At 40.2% G+C, this 18,044-nt stretch overlaps 1 protein-coding gene across 1 annotated transcript in view; it reads left to right on the forward strand.

Moving 5' to 3' along the window:
• The window catches only part of ext1b (exostosin glycosyltransferase 1b), a 109,547-nt gene extending 91,807 nt beyond the window's left edge, over positions 1-17,740 (forward strand). Inside the window, exons 8-12 of the mRNA XM_058619016.1 lie at positions 5,517-5,612; positions 11,938-12,027; positions 14,537-14,697; positions 16,114-16,285; positions 16,615-17,740. Coding sequence (XP_058474999.1) covers positions 5,517-5,612; positions 11,938-12,027; positions 14,537-14,697; positions 16,114-16,285; positions 16,615-16,800 — 705 coding nt within the window. The 3' untranslated portion in view covers positions 16,801-17,740. The remainder of the gene's footprint in view (positions 1-5,516; positions 5,613-11,937; positions 12,028-14,536; positions 14,698-16,113; positions 16,286-16,614) is intronic.
• The last annotated feature ends 304 nt before the right edge of the window (positions 17,741-18,044 follow it).

An 18,044-nucleotide genomic window follows, 5' to 3' on the forward strand; every position in this document is an offset into this window, starting at 1 on the left:
TAGTTTGGTTTACAACGCGAGACAAACGCGACAGCACGTTAATGTGGTTAATGGATTTTATTAAAGGAACCTTTTGTTAATGTGACAATATTTCTTATTTCTTCTGTCCCTGCTGGAGCCACACTGTTGGCGTCTTGCCTTTGCAGCAACAAAGACCCGGGTTCACAACCCGGTCTAAAATCGAGAGCATGATCTCTCATTCTTTTAGTGAACTCGGTGTCATTAGCTGCTACAACCATGTTTTTAAAAAAACCTTTATTGTTTTATCATCATGGTGCGAACCTCGGCACACTTATATATCATTGTGCTACAGCTTAGTTAGCTTTTGTTTCAGCGTGTAGTTGTGATTTACGGGGGCATGCGTTACATCAATGATTGCCCCCCTCACAGGGATAGTAAAATACTCCCAAAATTGCATCACTTTATGTGGATGATACGGCTACAACAGAGCTCATTCTCCATCCTCCCTGTGTGTGTGTGTGTGTGTGTGTGTGTTAAGTGTAGTAGATTGAATTAGAGCAACATTTTGTTGCAGTGATACATTTGTCTTCATGGCAGCAAAATTCCCCTCAGGACAGAGGGAGATGGCACGTATTGATTCCCTTACTTGTTCCTTACCAGTGTGGGAAATGAAATGGAGTTTCCTCCCCGATGGCTGCTTTGTGTTTGTGTGAGTGAAGGTGTGTGTGGGTGTGTATGTGCGTGTGTGAGTGTGTGTGCGTGTGTGTGTGTGTGTGTGAGTAAGCAGCAGGAGTTTGTGTTGTGTGTGTGTGGGAGTCATGCATTTCCGTGTGAGAGCTGTACATGAGTGTCCGATGCTTTGATTGTGTGTTGGAACAGATATGCGTATGAATGTTTGTTCTGCGTGGGAGGGATATTTATGTGTGTGTGTGTGTGTGTGTGTGTGTGTGTTTACTTTGTGTATGAAGTGGTCCATGCGAGCGAGCCAGTTCTCATACCACAATAATAACATATTATTTTTAAAAGACTCTTTAGTTGAAATGAAACAGAAGAATTTGTGTTTCTCAGATTTTAACATGGCACTGCAATATTGTGATGATTAATATGCACACATATTTGGCATAAACTGCAAAAGCTCTGGCTGGTCTGGTTCAGTTGGTTCCACTCTTGTAATAATATATAATAAGAATAATGTTGTTTACACATAACCTGTAAATATGTAAGTTTATAAAGTGCCTGAAAAAGAAACACAAGGGCAAAGCCACACAATTCAGAACACTAAAATATCTGTAGGAATTAAGGCAAAAGAAGACCGTGTCACACAAGACCAAGTAAAGAGCAAACAAGAGAATTAATGGAAAGTTAAATAAAGGTGGTCAAAGTAATAGAACACAGGGTGAAAATAATTATAAGAAGGAATGAAAGGCTGGGAATGTGAAAAAGGTTTTAAGTGATTCAAAAGAATTCACAAAATACCAAATACAAAAATGTCAGATTCTCAAGTTTATCCTTAAGAAAGAGAACTTTTGCAAAAACTCTGATGTGGCAGAACAAGTGGACCTTGAGTGAAATTTATATGGTGCTTTTCTACTCACCCATTCACACCCATTCACACCCATTCACACTCATTCACACTCATTCACACCCATTCACCAGATGCCATCACTAATGAAAAAGCTGGAGCACTACAGCATGTAGCTTAAAGAATAATCATCCAACATTTGTTTCAGGTTCACAAGAAAATACAAACGTGCCACTAGGGTGTCACCAAAGTTTACAAAAAAGGTTTAAATGTATAATAAAAGCTACGCCTTTTTAATTATATACTGTAAGAAAAGAACCAAACAAACAACAGAAACAAACAAAAACAACAAAAAAAGACACACCATCAGTCAGCAAACAGACGTTTCAAAGCCAATAATTAAAATTCACTAAGCCAATATCTATACTACCATAAAAGATGCATCAGTCTGGGATAAATGGGAAGCTGATCTGCTTAATTTATCCAATATTTTCTGAAATTCACTAGTGGAACCACGCAGGAAAGTCTAAGTGTCTCTACTTTAAGAAAGTGGAGAATGTCTCCAAGCCAGTGAATGACCTTCGTTTCATTACTATGAGCCTTGTGGACAGAAATGTGCTTAAAGCCAGCAGGTCTTTTATAACTGTTGAGAGAGATGGAAACAATGGAAAGACTCTGAACGGTTCACCAACGGCCTCTGGCTTAACGTTTTCCCCTCTAATTACAGAGATCATGTTAAAAACTGCCACATATTTATCACAGGTGTCACAGTGTACTTAACTTTGTGATTTATGAACATTTTAATTGATAGTTATGATACACATATAGTGATGTAGTCACACAACCAGGAAACAACACTTTCACCTCTATATAGATGTGTATACAACTTGTGTTTTCATAAAAGTAAAGATGTGGATAAACAATGAATTACAACAACAATTATGGACAAACATTAGTCATCTATGCTGCAAACACATGTCGGTCGATCAAGTATTGAGGCCTGCGTTATTTCCAGCCGTGTCACCGAGTGGTAAAACCCAGCCTGTCGTTCCATTATCAACACACTCGAAGTCAGACTCAGTCTCGATAGTAAGAGCGGCTTGGATGAGAAAACACTCCCATTTTCCTGTTTTTGTGTTTGGGTTCCTCATGTGTGCATGCAAAGTGGAGCTCCACAGGTACACAGCCGAGGAGCTTCGTTCATTCCCCCCTCATTGTGCAGGAAAGAGGGAGCTGTGGGGGCTTTAGAGCGCATGAAGAAAGAGACATGGATATGAATAAACGAATGAGACTGAGAGAATGTGGAGGTGCAGAGGAGGATGCTTTCTGATACTGGAACCCCTGTTGTGATTGTGTACCTATACATACAGTATATATGTTTATGTACATGTGTATATATACATATATATATATATATATATACACACTCATGACGAGATGCAGTTACAGCATCTTTCTATTCCAACAGGACTAATGGATTAAGGCTGTTGTCACGTGTGTGTGTGATCTCACTGGCTGTTTTATTAGGCAAACCTGTTTAATAGCTTGTTAACGCCGTCAGCCAATCACATGGCAGCAACTCCATGCATTAAGGCATTTAAATGGCTTTGAATGTGACGTGGGTGTTGGTGACAGAGGGGCTGATGCGTGAGTGTTTTATTTTCTATAAAGAAAGAGGATGGTGGGATTGTGTGGAGATTTCACATTTTGAAGTTTCTCGTTTCTCTTCTGAGGCGTCTTATATGCACATATAAGCTTGTTTAGTGTGTCATTACAGTTGTCTACCTGTTGATTTTTGATTATATTTTATGTCTGGCTGTTTTTAGATTTGTTTTGCATTATAAATGTACATGAAAACAAACACTTTTACTTAGTAATTCTGTGAAATATCATAAATCTTGTTATTGCAATATCATGGTGGAATATTGTGTTTTATTTTGAAGTTCACGTTGTCCATTTATTTTTTTCAGACCTGACCTGATCTTGATCAGACTAGATACTCATTGGCCGGCAGGTCATTTGTGTTTGAGAGGCATCCCGTGTACCTAATAAAGTGGCCTCATACCTGTTGTCTTGTTGACAACGTGAGACCCATGAAAGATGCTTTTCATGTGTTATTCTAAGACTGATGACATATTCCTGTGTGTTAACACCGTAACACAAACATCTGAACAGCTTCTCGCTCATCATTTGGCAGGTGCAGTCAGGGTGCAGTCAGGGTGCAGTCAGGGTGCAGTCAGGGTGCAGTCAGGGTGCAGTCAGGGTGCAGATTCCCCGCAGGGGGAAACAGAGAGTGACGTTGTTGATGTTAGAATAATGTGAAACTCCACTGATCCCTGCAGGGATATTCTTGTGGCTCATTTCCATCAGCGATGTCTGTGCTCAGCGTCAGCCACAGTGCTGCACGCTGGATTCATTTACCGTTCAAGGACATTTTGTGTAGGAACTCACACACAGCTATGAAAGAGTGTTTTTACTTTGAACCTAAGAAAGTTTTTTTCTTCATTATTTTAACAAACATTGTCTTCATGCAAACCAATAATCCAACTACTGGCCTTAGTCTGAATAAAACAGTATTCAGATTAAGATGTTTGCATAGTTTTATGAAAGAATATTCCAGTTGTCTTTCACTGCTAATTCCATGATTTTATAAAGCTCTTAGTGACTTTTGTTGGTGTTGATATTTCTGCCTCTTATTGGTCCTAATGATGTAATTGTTTGTATGCTACAGTATGTCCTTAATCTGTGAATAAGCTCTGTCAAACAATACTATCAGACCTGACTGAGGGTTAAAATTGAATATTGTCTGTTCATTTATCAGCTGGGCGTTGAAGAGTAAACACCCAGTGTCTTGACTGGATCGTCTCAGGATTAAAACGGGATTGAAAATGGGTTACAAAGTTTGTTTGTGTCTGTGGTCTCCCACGTTTCACTTTAATGGACGTAAGGTCGGACAGAAAGTGCTGTTATGAGCGTGTTCTTCATCAGACATTAACGACAGCCACTGCTGATGGACGGGGAACGTCATGTGACACGTCCACGTCCACTGTCCTGCACGTGACTGAAAGAGAGATGCAGTCGTTGCTAACGTGATCTGATTCACAGCATGTTCAGCAGCATGTTCTTCTATTGTTACAAACCTGAAAATGTGCTGTGACTGCTTACGGACACAATGGTACAAATTGTTCACCTTATCACTTCAGTTGCCCTTCAGACTCTTTTAACATCCTGTAATGAGGTGACATTTTGCCGCGTAAATGTCACATGTTCCGTGGGCCGGTTCTACAGCGAGCTGGGAAAGTGTGCTGCGAGTTGTTTGGGTTAAAGGAAATCGTATTAGCTACAATGCAGGTGTCTGGTGCAGGCAAGTAGCACCTTTTAGAACTGCTGTTTTCAAGCTGCACTGTGATCCATTTGTAGTCAGAACTCAGAATATTATTATTATTATTATTATTATTATTATTATTATTATTATTATTATTATTATCATTATTATTATTATTATTATTATTATTATTATCATCATCATGATTATTATTATTATTATTTGTGGTTTATTTGGAAGGGACAGTGCTGTTAATGAACATTTAAGCCAATGTTGTAGCCAAAGGTGAGTTTCCATTTGTTGTCCCCAAAGATGTTAACAGAGGCAAATATTATATATAAATAAATAAAAATACACCGCACACACCCATACAGCTCATCCACATACATGCACATTGATTTCTTCCAGGGAAACTCACCAACTCTGATATGTACATAAGTAGTCACTTCACTGCATACTTACTTACTCTTACTTGAGTAATAATTATGTTTAAGTAACAGTACTTTTACTTCTACTTGAGTAATAATTATCTTAAAGTAACAGTACTTTTACTTCTACTTGAGTAATAATTATGTTAAAGTAACAGTACTTTTACTTCTACTTGAGTAATAATTTGAGTACTAACAGTACTCTTACTTGAGTCCTTTTTTCGGCTCCTCTCTGCTGACACCCAGTTGTGGTGAAACCCGTGTTTCTTCTGTCTTGCAGATCATCGTCCTGTGGAACTGTGACAAGCCTCTCCCTGCAAAGCAGCGCTGGCCTGCCACCTCAGTGCCCGTCATCGTCATCGAGGGGGAAAATAAGGTGAGCCTCAAAAACGTTCACCCGCGCTCTCCATCCTTTCATTTACGCTTCTTATTCTACAGTTCATCTAATGCACAGTCACCAACTGTACTGCTACTGTATCTCGGCCCGTTTTCTCCCGTGTGAGAGTTTCTGAGACTTAATGAGATTCGATTTGTGCTGCAGTGATTCCATTAAAAGGACAGTTTGTGTGGTTTTAATTAAAGCTCAGTAATGGGAATAATATACACTGTTAAAAAAGCGTGACAGCCTAATGTGTATTGTTAGGAAAGATAAGGGAGGCAATAAGTGGGGGAGCGTAAATGCACAGGGGCGTTTATTTATATCGTTCTTTCCTTTTTTTTATGCTGAATATCAAATGAACGTGATAAAGTTGAAGAATCTCTGGAGGAATAAGTAACACTTGAGCCATAATAGACTGTAATAATATGCACAACAAATAAACCCGGCAGATGACTTATGACTTTATTAATTTGAGGTTTTAATAACTTGTGATCCTCGGCACCATTTCAGAAACTCATAACTGCCAGATCTATTTTTAAATGTGCGCGTTCCACCGCTGCGACCGAACCTCAGCTCCTTTATGTGCTGATTAGTTTCTCAATTCATCGATTTTTTGGTCTGTGAGTTGAAAATAGCGACATGGAAGAAATGATTTGAGGCTTAAAATGGCTTTTGTTTCAGGTGTTTTGTTTACTGTGATATTAAATGGATGAACGCAGCTAATTAGAAAAAAAAGTGTGAGGAAAGGATTAAAGCTGCAGCGTGGAACGTCTGTCGCCCTCTGGAGGACTCTGGAGACACTGTCTCGACATGACCTACCTCTAGAAACTTGGAGCTGCTTAGTGCAGGAACAGGAGCATGCAGGTGTTGCCGAGCACTCATTTTCAATATCAGACGCAAATCAGATTAAGATTAAAAGTACTACTGAATGTCCAGGGTTATGAAATGTGTCACACCAAACACTCTAATGAGAAACAATAAAAGTTGAGTCGTGTGGAGCTGATACTCACGTGAAAGTGGTTTCAATTTAAAAGTTACTCAGTGCAGCCTTAAATTAGGGCTGCAACTAAGGATTATTTTCATAATCCATTAGTCTTTTGATGATTTCCTCAGTTAATCGTGTAGTCGTTTGGTCCTTAACACGTCAGAACATGGTGAAAAATGTTTTTCAAACCTGGGAATGATGACGTTTTAATGATTTATTTGTTATACGGAGCAAAGAAAACAGAATATATCCACATTTAAGAAGCTGAAGAATCAGAGAACTGAAAATAATCCATTCATATTCAGCCCCACTTAGAGTATGAGCTTTGTAGATGTGCATATCCATTTCTGTTCTGTTTTGCTTTTTGTCACAGACCATGAAGTTTATTATGACAGCCTCACTGAGCCTCTCTGTTTACGTTGACCTCCCCGTGACCTCTCCTTGTGTAGTCAAAGGTCCGACATGGCCGACGTTAGCCTGATCTGAGATTATTTTCACTGTTTCCAAACAAACGTGAGGAGAAGGAAGTGTTTGCTCATGTGTGAAACGTCAGACTCATCCACTGCTGTCGCTCACGACGACTTAACTTCAGCTGCCAGTCAGAGGAAGTGGTTTCCACATCAGTGTCAGTCACGCACTGGTAGGCTGGGTTCAGAGTTTACCTCTCCCTGTGGCTCGGAGTGGTTTCCTGCCGGCTGTCAATCAGAGCTGTGCGGCTCTGTGTCACTATGTAGCTGTGTGTGTGTGTGTGTGTGTGTGGTTTGTTGTGGTTGTGGTGCACTCTGTGTTTACCATGGCGAGCCAAGCTGTGTTGGTCCTCCCCACAGAGCGAGCGAGAGAGAACACTTTTCATCTCTCTCATGTTTCCTGCCACTTACTGTCACATTCACTCTAACTCTCTGTCGCTCATTTCTTTCCCTTCTCTTAAACTTATTTAAATCACACTCTTTTTTATTATTATTATTATATTTGAGTCAAGTGTTCAAATGCTTAAATGTTGCTGCAAAGCCTCCAAATAACCAACAAAAATAGTTAAACATTAGCTTCATTCCTTTTCCACAGCCTGTCAACAGGTTGTACATGTACACAGTGTTGTAGCCCAGAGCTGCAACTATTATGGTCTCAATGAATCTTGAGTTCTAGTTTTGTCCCTAAAAGTGTTGATCAGTGTTTGTCAGACCTGGAAATGATGAGGTTCTCAAATGTTTTGTTTCGTCCACAAACTAAAATGATACAGTTTGAATGATTTCTTTGGAAACCAGAAAATATTCACATGTAAGAAGCTGAAAAATCAGAAAACTCGTTATAAATATTGAAACACTGACTAATCGATTATCAAAATAGTTTAGTAATCGATTCATAATTGATTAGTTGTAGCAGTCCTAGTACTAGTCTCTGTGGTACATATGTATACCTGCAACAGAAGTGCCAGGTTAGTCAGGTTAGTTAAAAAATTATTTAAAAGACTTTTAAAAAAGATTTTTTTAATTCAAAATCATCTCAATATTGAAATAAAAAACTTAAGGATATGTTTAGTGTTGTTCTACCCAGGTAAATGTAAAATGTAAAAGACTTACTCTGGGTCAACATTGTTATGATAAACATAACAATTAACAGTTCTGCTTCTCAGACAAACACTAAATATGCGTTAACATACAACAACAAAAAATACACTATTACACTATACTTTACAAGAAAATACAGAGTAAATACGGAGTAAAGAAATCATTTAGTCATTTTTAAAGTGCTTAAATATGGTGGTCTCCGTCCTGTCCTGTCCTTCTCTTGTCACCTCTGCTGACGTCCTTCAGAAGAGAGGTGAAGTGCTGGAGGCAGATTCCTGCTCTCACAGCAGCAGCAGCAGCAGCAGCAGCAGCAGCAGCAGCAGCAGCAACAGCAGCAGCAGCAGCAGCAGCAGCAGCAGCAGCAGCAGCAGGAGCCAGGAAGCCCCAGGCTACTGTGTCACACTCATAACATTACAAACCATCTGGGGGTTTAAAACACCAGCGTCTCGTCCTCCTCTGTCTCTGTTCCCCATTTTTCTGTGGTTTGTCCTGCTGTCACTTTCACCTCCTCTCCTCTCCCCTCCTCTCCTCTCCTCTCCTCTCCTCTCCTCTCCTCTCCTCTCCTCTCCTCTCCTCTCCTCTCCTCTCCTATGTTCTGGTTGTAAACTTTGGGAAAAGACTTAGAGAGCAGAGAGGAGACAGTTTTCTCTGGTTATACCCGCAGGACATTTTATCCTCTGTTTTTGTCTCTCCTGTAAACACAAGTGTCACTCACACTCACACTCACACTCACACTCACACTCACACTCACACTCACACTCACACTCACATACGTCTGCACTTTCTCTCCCGGTAAATGTCTGGACAGTCAGAACATTCAGCTGCTGCACTTTCCTCTGGAGTGTTTTTCAGAGATACGAGGAAACCAACAGCTGACTTCAGACAACATTGTGCGTGTGTACATGTGTGTGTGTTCTATATTTTTATGTATACTGTATATATATATATATATACATAAACTGTGTATGTATGTATATATACATCTGTCTGCTGATGTGTGCTTGTGTATCTGAACGTTGTGAGTGCTGTGTGTGTGTGTGTGTGTGTGTGTGTGTGTGTGTGTGTGTGTGTGTGTGAGTGAGGTTGAATTCTTCTTCAATAAGCAGCAGCAGCTGCTGCTGGGCTTTTCATGTCACATCTTTCCTGTTTAAATGAAGACAAGATACATTCATCCTTCCATCCACCCACCGTCACTCCCTCTGCTTCCAGTAAATATTTCAGGCCTGTCATGAATTACACACTTTGGTTTCAGCCACCATTAAATACACATGTCCTGTTGTTCAACAACAGAGGAGAAAACATGTGTAGTGTGTGTGTGTGTGTGTGTGTGTGTGTTTGTGTGTTTGTGTGTTTGTGTGTTGATCTGAAGCAGACGACTCTGAGGCCGCGATGGAAAACTCTCAGCAGCTTCTGTCAGTGTTGAAAACAATGGGGCGCGTCACACAGGAGAGACTTTTCTCTCCTTCTCTGTGTTCAGCTGTTGTGTTGATGTTGTGGCGTCTTCACGTTGTATTTGCAACGTACCATTAAACTGCACTCTGTAAACTAGTTTCCAGATGTGGGACAAATACTGTGTTTAATTGGACGTGAATGTTCAACACCTCAAATTCAAAAAAGATGGTTGGCTTAAACCACCAGGACATCCCATCTTTAGAGAACTGGTATGTGTAATGGAAACAATTACTTACTTACTTTACAGTCTTATTACAACGTTTGGAGTATGTATGGGGCTATCGCACAGTTTTTGCCCCAATGCTTTTAAATGCCTCAAACTTTCAACAAATACAATTGGTCAATCTCTACTTTTCAGCTTTCTCGATTTATCTTATTTCACTTTTTATTTTTCACATGTATATATGTATGTTTATATATATATACATATATAAGTCTATGTAGAATTATATAGTAAAGTAATTTAAAGTAAGTGTATTTTAGAAACAAAAAAATGCAAACACAGATGCAGTTTGGTTTCTTTCAGGAAGGCGTTTTTAGACTCCACCTCCCACACAAACATACAAATACACAAATAATCCTTTGTACCAAGTGCAAATAAATTTTAAAGTAGTTAAATTATCAAAAGGTTCAACTGAATTTGCCCGTAAATTGAACTTAAATTGTGATGTCCTTAACTAGTACAGAGCCTGTTCAGTCTGTGCCTGTTTTTCCTGTATTTTTGTGTGTGAATATGTCAAAGAAGAGCTACATGAGCGGCTTTTAAAATGTTTTTGACGTCAATGTCAAATCGAGTGGCAAGATGCTATTCTGTCTGCCACAGGATTCTGAAACGTCCTTAAATTCTCGACCATTATCGCTGGATTCAATTTGAGACCTTGCCGTCGGAATTGTCGTTTGTTTATTCAAAGTCTAAAGATTGTCCAAAGTAGGCTGGGCTATTGGAAGTGTCAGTTTATTGTTTACTGCTGACTCATTTTAATGCAGACACACAACATTTAGGGAGTCTTTATTGTTGAGGTCAGACGTAAGAATCACCCACTCACATCTTACACTCACTTAACTTGTGCTTATCCTCTCAGGTATCCCACAGTGCTGTGTGAGTGAGAGGGGGCGTGGCTACAGTAGAGCAGCGAAAGCCAATGTGTGCTTCTTTTACTGATATATTTATTTAACGATAGATAGATGTTGTGTTTTTGTTTGTCCACATTGTGGACAGTAAAGTTCAACCTAACCTTATTAATATGACATGTTGCTTTTGTTTCATATAAGTGAATTCAAGCTTGTGGTAGAAGATTGTGAATGTTTGTGTTGCAGTTTGAGTGTGTCTTGTTTCTTGTACGTCACATGTTGATATTATCACCAGAACATTTACAAGGACCAGGTGAAGTGACGATGAATCTCCCAGATGTTTGGATATCGTTGGTAAAACAACCGTTTGCTGCGACTCTGCGTTTGTTTTCTGGACTCAGTTTGACTCGCAGCTGTTTTCAGGAAATAAAGCCATCGCTCTGCAGTCAGCGGAGCGTCAGTCCACAGTGGAACTCTGTAACTAGCGTGTGAACACAGCCGAACACTTAACTGCTAAAAAGCTCATTGGAAAAAAGCTATTAAAAGCGAGTTAATGGAGACGAGGGAAAACAGTGTTTAATGGAGAGTGAATATCGGACAAGAAGTACGGCTGATAATGAATGTTGATGTTAACACGCGTTAATAAGTTAGTTTTATCAACACAGAAGGTAGAAGTCGATGCCTGTTGTATAAAAATGTTATGTTATAATATATATAAACTGCTCGCTGGCAACTTTCGTGTCAACATGAAAAAAGTAAATTTTTGCTCATAATAATCATGTTAAATCAACTACAATGGAAGCTGCAATCTGTGTGTTTGAACGTCTTTATTTGTCACAGGTTTATTTACTTCCTCCTTCAGCCATATTTAACATGAATGAATCAGTATTTCTTAATGATCAAAGTCATTCATCTCATTACTGTAGTGTATCAGTACTAAAACATGTGCTGCTTCAGAGCTTTATTCATTCATTCAACTTTCATACTTTGGGGGGAGTAAGGTTAGAATTCTGAGAGAAAGAAAATCAGAATTCTGACTTTAATCTCAGACTTCTCTGATTACAGTCCGAATTCTCTGTAAAACAAAAAAACAAACTCATAAATCTGACTTCAATCTCAGAATTCTGTCTTATTTATTTATTTATTCATTCATTTTATTTTGTGGTCCTAATCCTCCTCTATTCTGCTGTATGATGAAGGATGTTTTCATTGTCATAACCCCTGCTGTGCTCTGTGTCTCCCCCTGCAGGTGATGAGCAGCCGCTTCCTGCCCTATGAGACCATAGTGACCGACGCTGTCCTCAGTCTGGATGAAGACACGGTGTTGTCCACCACAGAGGTGAGCTCCTAATGCCATCAAATATAAAACTTTTATAACTTTTATAACTTTTTTTCTCTCTGCCTCAGAAGTTTCGTCCTCTTGAGTCAAAACAAAGTTGCAGACTTGACACGTTCCAACTCTGTGATTGTGTTTTCTGTTATTTTTTTATCTCTCTCTCCGTCCCTGGTGTTTTCCACTTATGGCTCTGCAGCTTGACTCTTAAACTACTTTAACTTTCATGCTCCAAGCTTGACTTTTTCCCTCTTTTCATCATCAATCCTTCTCTCTCTCTTGCTCCACTTTTCTTTCACTGTCTGTGTCTAATCACACTGTAACTCCTCAGTTATGGGCATATTTGTTCCACATGCTGTCGGGATTGTTGCTGTTTTTTTCCCGAGGACACATTTTGGCGCGGCACCATGGGAAGCCAGATGCTGCTTTGAACAGCGAAGAATTAGATCCCATAAAAGTCTGTTTGTGTCGAGGATGAAGATGGCAACGCAGAGCTGCCAGTGAAGGGGAAATTAAGACCAGAAATCCTACGTCAGATTCCTCAAACGTCTCCTCATTCTTCTCATTGGCTGAAATCTTCTACTGCAGAGGTGTCAAACATGCGGCTTGTGGGCTGCTTGTGGTCCCTAAGTCAATTTCAGACGGCCCTCCCACTTCATATGAAGTTATACTGGACAAAGGATGTTGAAGATGGTGCTGCTTGGCAGGAGAAAAAGACAAAGACCACAGAGAAGGTTCAGGGATGCTATAAAGGAGGACATGAGGACAAGAAGGAGGCAGATTATCTGAAAGAAGAGGATAATTAGTTATTTCTGTCTGCTTTTTTATTTGACAGATTCATTTTGTGTCATAAATGCATTTTTATGTTGCATTTTTTTTATTGTTCCATATCAAAAGAAACTTGAAATGAAATATTGTCACAATTATCATAATTGTGATTAATCGTGATAACATTTGAAGCTTATTTTACCGACACTTACTGACCTGACCAGACGCTCTGTGGCCCCCAGGTCACAGGAGTTTGTGGCCCCTGTTGTAAAAGTGTAAAGCTTCTAAAGTGACCTCAGTGGACTTGTTGGCCTCTTGCCATGAACACATTCAGTTTTTTCCTCTTTTTTCCCCCCTGCAGCTTTACTTTTCCTTCACAATAAAAGCCCCCCTGAAAGCTCACACCAGTATCGTGGTTAAAGTTAAATGTGTAGGGAGAATTATGGCAACTTGATTATGGTCACTTTTTAGTGAAGAAGAGAGTCAGGTCTCTCCTTCTCTTCCTGTGCGACGAGTGTGTCTGCACATGTAATTCTGGCAGGAGACAAATAAAATGGAGGTTTGTTGTGTTTAATGGTGGATTTAGAGTTAAGTCATAGACATAAAAAGCCTCTCAGTGAAGTGCAGTGTTGTAATATGTGGTGTAATGCAGAGACACTGAGGCCTTTACATGTTTTCATCCTCTTGAGTGACTGAGCGCTTTGATCGCAGACACAGGAGTTGGCTGCTGCTGCTGCTGCTGCTGCTGCTGCTGCTGCTGCTGCTGCTGCTGCTGCTGCTGCTGCTGCTGCTGCTGCTGCTGCTGCTGCTGCTGCTGCTGCTGCTGCTGAGGAAAGACTGCTTTGTGTTTGATGAGGTTTTTGCGTCGCCAGTGTTTTCACTAAAGCGTGCAGTTCCTTTGTTGCTTCTCTCTCTCTCTGTAATCACTCCATTTCTTTATACACAATATATACCACTTAAAACGCCGTGTTTCAGCTTGTTTAGTTCCTTTTGCAAACAGTTTTCTTTTATTATGAAGAGCAAATGTCTAATAAGGCATTTATGGAGCGTTTATTTATATGCTTTACTTTAATGAAAGGTGACACATTTAAAACATAATGTAGTTCACACTGATTAAAGGTCCAGTGTGTAACATAAGTGGGTTTATTGGCAGAAATTGATTATAGAGTGTGGTTGTATCGCTGTGTTTTTGCATGAAAAGAAAAAGAGAATTTATATATTATTATTATACTTATAGGGCAAGTGCTTTGCTTTGAGGAGGTCTCCGTCGTTTATGACTGCACTAATGAGTAACGTCCTCTGTTTGTTGAGTTCTGCAGTCTCACTATTAGATGTCACTGATTCATACACAGTGGACATTAGAAGTTACAGTTGAATACTTGGCTAAATAAATGATAGAATATCCTGCTGGTGAAGGATAAGGATCGGTTGCAGGAGACTTTTCTCTGTGGGTCCCCAAAGAAATTTAAGTTAAGATTTATGTGTATTTTAAAATTAGGATAAATGTGTAAGGCTCACACACAGAAAATGAAGTTTTTATTAATTATTTCGAATTTGTTCACCAATCCAAAATGATATTTTTACAGATATGGCTGTAAATGTGGGTTTTATAATCAGTGTCCTGTAACTAATATTTAAAGCAATAATAAATGAGTTATTAAGCATAAATAAAGCCACTGGTTGCAATGAATCAAGCTCTTCTACAAACTGTTTTTTATAAATGTGTTTGTTATCTTCCTCTGCACAGGTGGACTTCGCCTTCACTGTGTGGCAGAGTTTTCCCGAGCGTCTCGTTGGTTATCCGGCCCGCAGTCACTTCTGGGACAGCAACAAGGAGCGATGGGGCTACACGTCCAAATGGACCAACGACTATTCAATGGTGCTGACTGGAGCTGCCATCTACCACAAGTATGAGACTATAAACACCTGTGATTGTCTTCTAAACACTGAACATGTGTCTCTGTGTTTCTCTCTCATCTGCTGCACAGAGATCACAGCTTTGCTCGACGCTCGTCTTTCTTTTGATAGCACACTTTGATGCACTTTGATGATGTGTAGGTCGCGGCAGTAGGTGTGATGTCGGTTGTAGCACAGCCTCAGGAAACAGCCGCGTACGTTTATCCAAAATGTCAGTTTGTGTGCTGAGCCTCGCTCCTGCATTTATTTAAACTAAGGCCCCGTCGGCTTTAATGTGGCTTCACTCAGACGTGATGGCGGCGCTCCATTAATCTGTCGTCAGCCAATCACAGCGGCCCGGCGCTTAATCGCTTCCAACAAGTCCGGCGCTCAATCCATCAGCGACTTGAGGAACGAGGCAGTCGCTGAATTGAGTCAAACATTTGTGATGCATTCAAAACACATTGTTTTCATGAAATATTCATTTTAATATACCTGAAATTAATATTTGTTTAATATACCTGAGATTATTTATTATTTATCTTTTATTAATGAGTTAATTGTTTCATCCCTCATATGTCACATAATAGAAGCTGGAAATATGGAAATGTTGGTGTTTTTGCTAAAGAATTGATTATTTAAATATCAGCTAAATCATTTCTGTCAATTAATAGATTAATTGTGTCCTTGTTTAATCTGTACATTTAAACATGGTTTCATTATCTTCAGAAAATGTGTGAATATATCATGTTAATCTCATCACAGATGTTTTTGAAAGACTATTTTAAACACACTCGGGATTATGACAAAAACTAAAGACACAAACAAAGTGAAAAAATACAAAGTATAACAAAGTAAATATGGAATTATATATGAAAGTCCACTCAGGCAACAGACTCAGAAGAGGAAATAATGCAGTTAATAAATGAACAATGCAAATCATTTTTAATCACAATAAATGTGAATAAATATGTAAATAAAGACAAAGAACATTATTTAAAATAATAATCCAATAATGACTCCAACGAGTGTAAAATAAAACAGCAATAACAGCAAAGTAGCAGAGATTCTTAGTGTTTGGCTCTCTTGCCTTTGCAGCAAGAAGACCCGGGTTCACGTCCCGGCCAGAACAAGGACCTTCATGCATGGAGTTTTTATGTTCTCCCTGTGTGTGTGTGTGTGTAATGTGTCTCTACGTGTCCCTGTGATGGACCGGCGACCTGTCCAGGGTCTACCCCGCCTTTCACCTCATGTCTGCTGCCCCCGCAACCCTCATAAAGTGGTAGAAGATGGATAAATGATATGATATCATGACTCATGGTCTCACAGTCACATGTTGTTGTGATGAAAGATGAGATGATCTGTTCCCTCTTCTTCTGCTGACTCTTTGCTGTGTGTGTGTGTGTGTGTGTGTGTGTCCTCCTGCAGGTATTACCATTATCTCTACACCAGCTTCCTGCCCAGCAGTCTGAAGAACATGGTGGACCAGCTGGCCAACTGTGAGGACATCCTGATGAACTTCCTGGTCTCTGCTGTCACTAAGCTGCCGCCCATCAAGGTCACACAGAAGAAACAGTACAAGGAGACAATGATGGGACAGGTGAGAGACACACAAGTCCCCTCATACGACTGTATGAATGTTGGACTGTGACTGGACCGTGCACTTGTTTTTATTATTTTACAACTTAAATATAAAACATGCACATCATCCAGTAGTTGCTTCACATACTATCTGATTCACTCTGAAGCCGGCTTAAATATTTGATTATTGGAAAATAAGAATAAGAATGTCTATATTTATATCCATATAAATATAGAACTATAATTATATATCTATATTTTATCAATGATTGCATTGACTGACTGTATACACAGCACATATTCTCTTGTATTGTAATGACTGTGTCTCTGGTGTCTGTCCTGCCTCAGTCTTCAAGGGCCTCGCGCTGGGCCGACCCCGACCACTTCGCCCAGAGACAGACTTGCATGAACAAGTTCGCCAGCTGGTTTGGCGCCATGCCGCTGGTCCACTCCCAGATGAGACTGGACCCCGTCCTGTTCAAGGACCAGGTCTCCATCCTTCGCAAGAAATACAGGGACATCGAGAGGCTCTGACAGGACCGGCGCCCCCTGGGGGGCGGAGACCTCGCACTGGGGGAGCCAAGAGAGACTGACTCGGTGGGAAGCAGGAGTAGTAGGACTGTAGCCGGATGGACGGACAGTGACATTCAGCACATTGCCAATGACTACAGTGCCACTGCGGCTGCTGCTGCTGCTGCTGCTGCTGCTGCTGCTGCTGCTGCTGCTGCTGCTGCTGCTGCTGCTGCTTCTGCCCGGACTGGACGTGGAAAGGGACGAATGAGGACAAATGCAGATGGTGTTTAGATTTGAAACCCTCAGACAAAAAAGGAAAAACACTGACAGAGAGAGAACACAAAGACAAGCCAAACAGTTCTGTGTGTTTCACAAACACACAGTGCGCACTACTGACGACGACGGTGACGAGAACTCTGGAATAGAATATTTTTTTGTACAACACGAACAAGAGCGACACTGACTTTCCCGCTCTTTCGGCACATGTACAGGATGGTAGAAGAGGGAAGGTGTTCTTGACCGCAAACCTGGCAACCCCCCACCCCGCACACCACTAATCCTACTGGTCATAAGCCTGGACTCACTACCAAACCCCTGCTTTTCAGTGTGGGAAACCCTGTTCTTCTGATTTGATTCCATTGTACAAATCAACTCTTGGGTTTTTTTTCACTCCCAGATGAGTTTTTGGTCTTGAATATGTTTTCAAACATTTACATCAGTGTCCAGTCATTACAAGGTATTTACAGAAAAGCAGCTGTTATATACTCTGATATTTTACACACACACACACACACACATCCTGGATTCTGAAAACATGTGGTCAGCCTCATCGTTGATGTGGTGATGCACAGTGTGTACAACGGTCTGTTATCGCCAAGATCAATTTGAAAAGAACATTGTTTCATATCCCATTTTCCTCTTATACTCGTGGCTGTTTTACTTTTCAGATTTTTTTTCTCCACTTACTTTCATCATCTTTTTATTTCCCCTACTAACTCTCTCATTTACTGTGTGTGTGTGTTTGTGTGTGTGTGAAAAAGATGGCTCGTCCAACCATAAGCTGAAGCCGAGTCCATTTTCATTTCCGACGGAATGAGTGAAATGAACATTTCTGGATGAAACGGAGCAGAACGTTGTATTTGAACACAAACGTGTGTTTTTTCCTGTCTCCATCATCACAGGGAAAACATTTCTGACCACAGAAGCCGTCATTTCACAGGAGTGTGTGTGTAGAGAGAGAGAGAGAGAGAGATTTTTAACGTTGA

Source organism: Solea solea, chromosome 20 (genome assembly GCF_958295425.1).
Source record: "Solea solea chromosome 20, fSolSol10.1, whole genome shotgun sequence".
NCBI classification, from domain to species: domain Eukaryota; kingdom Metazoa; phylum Chordata; class Actinopteri; order Pleuronectiformes; family Soleidae; genus Solea; species Solea solea.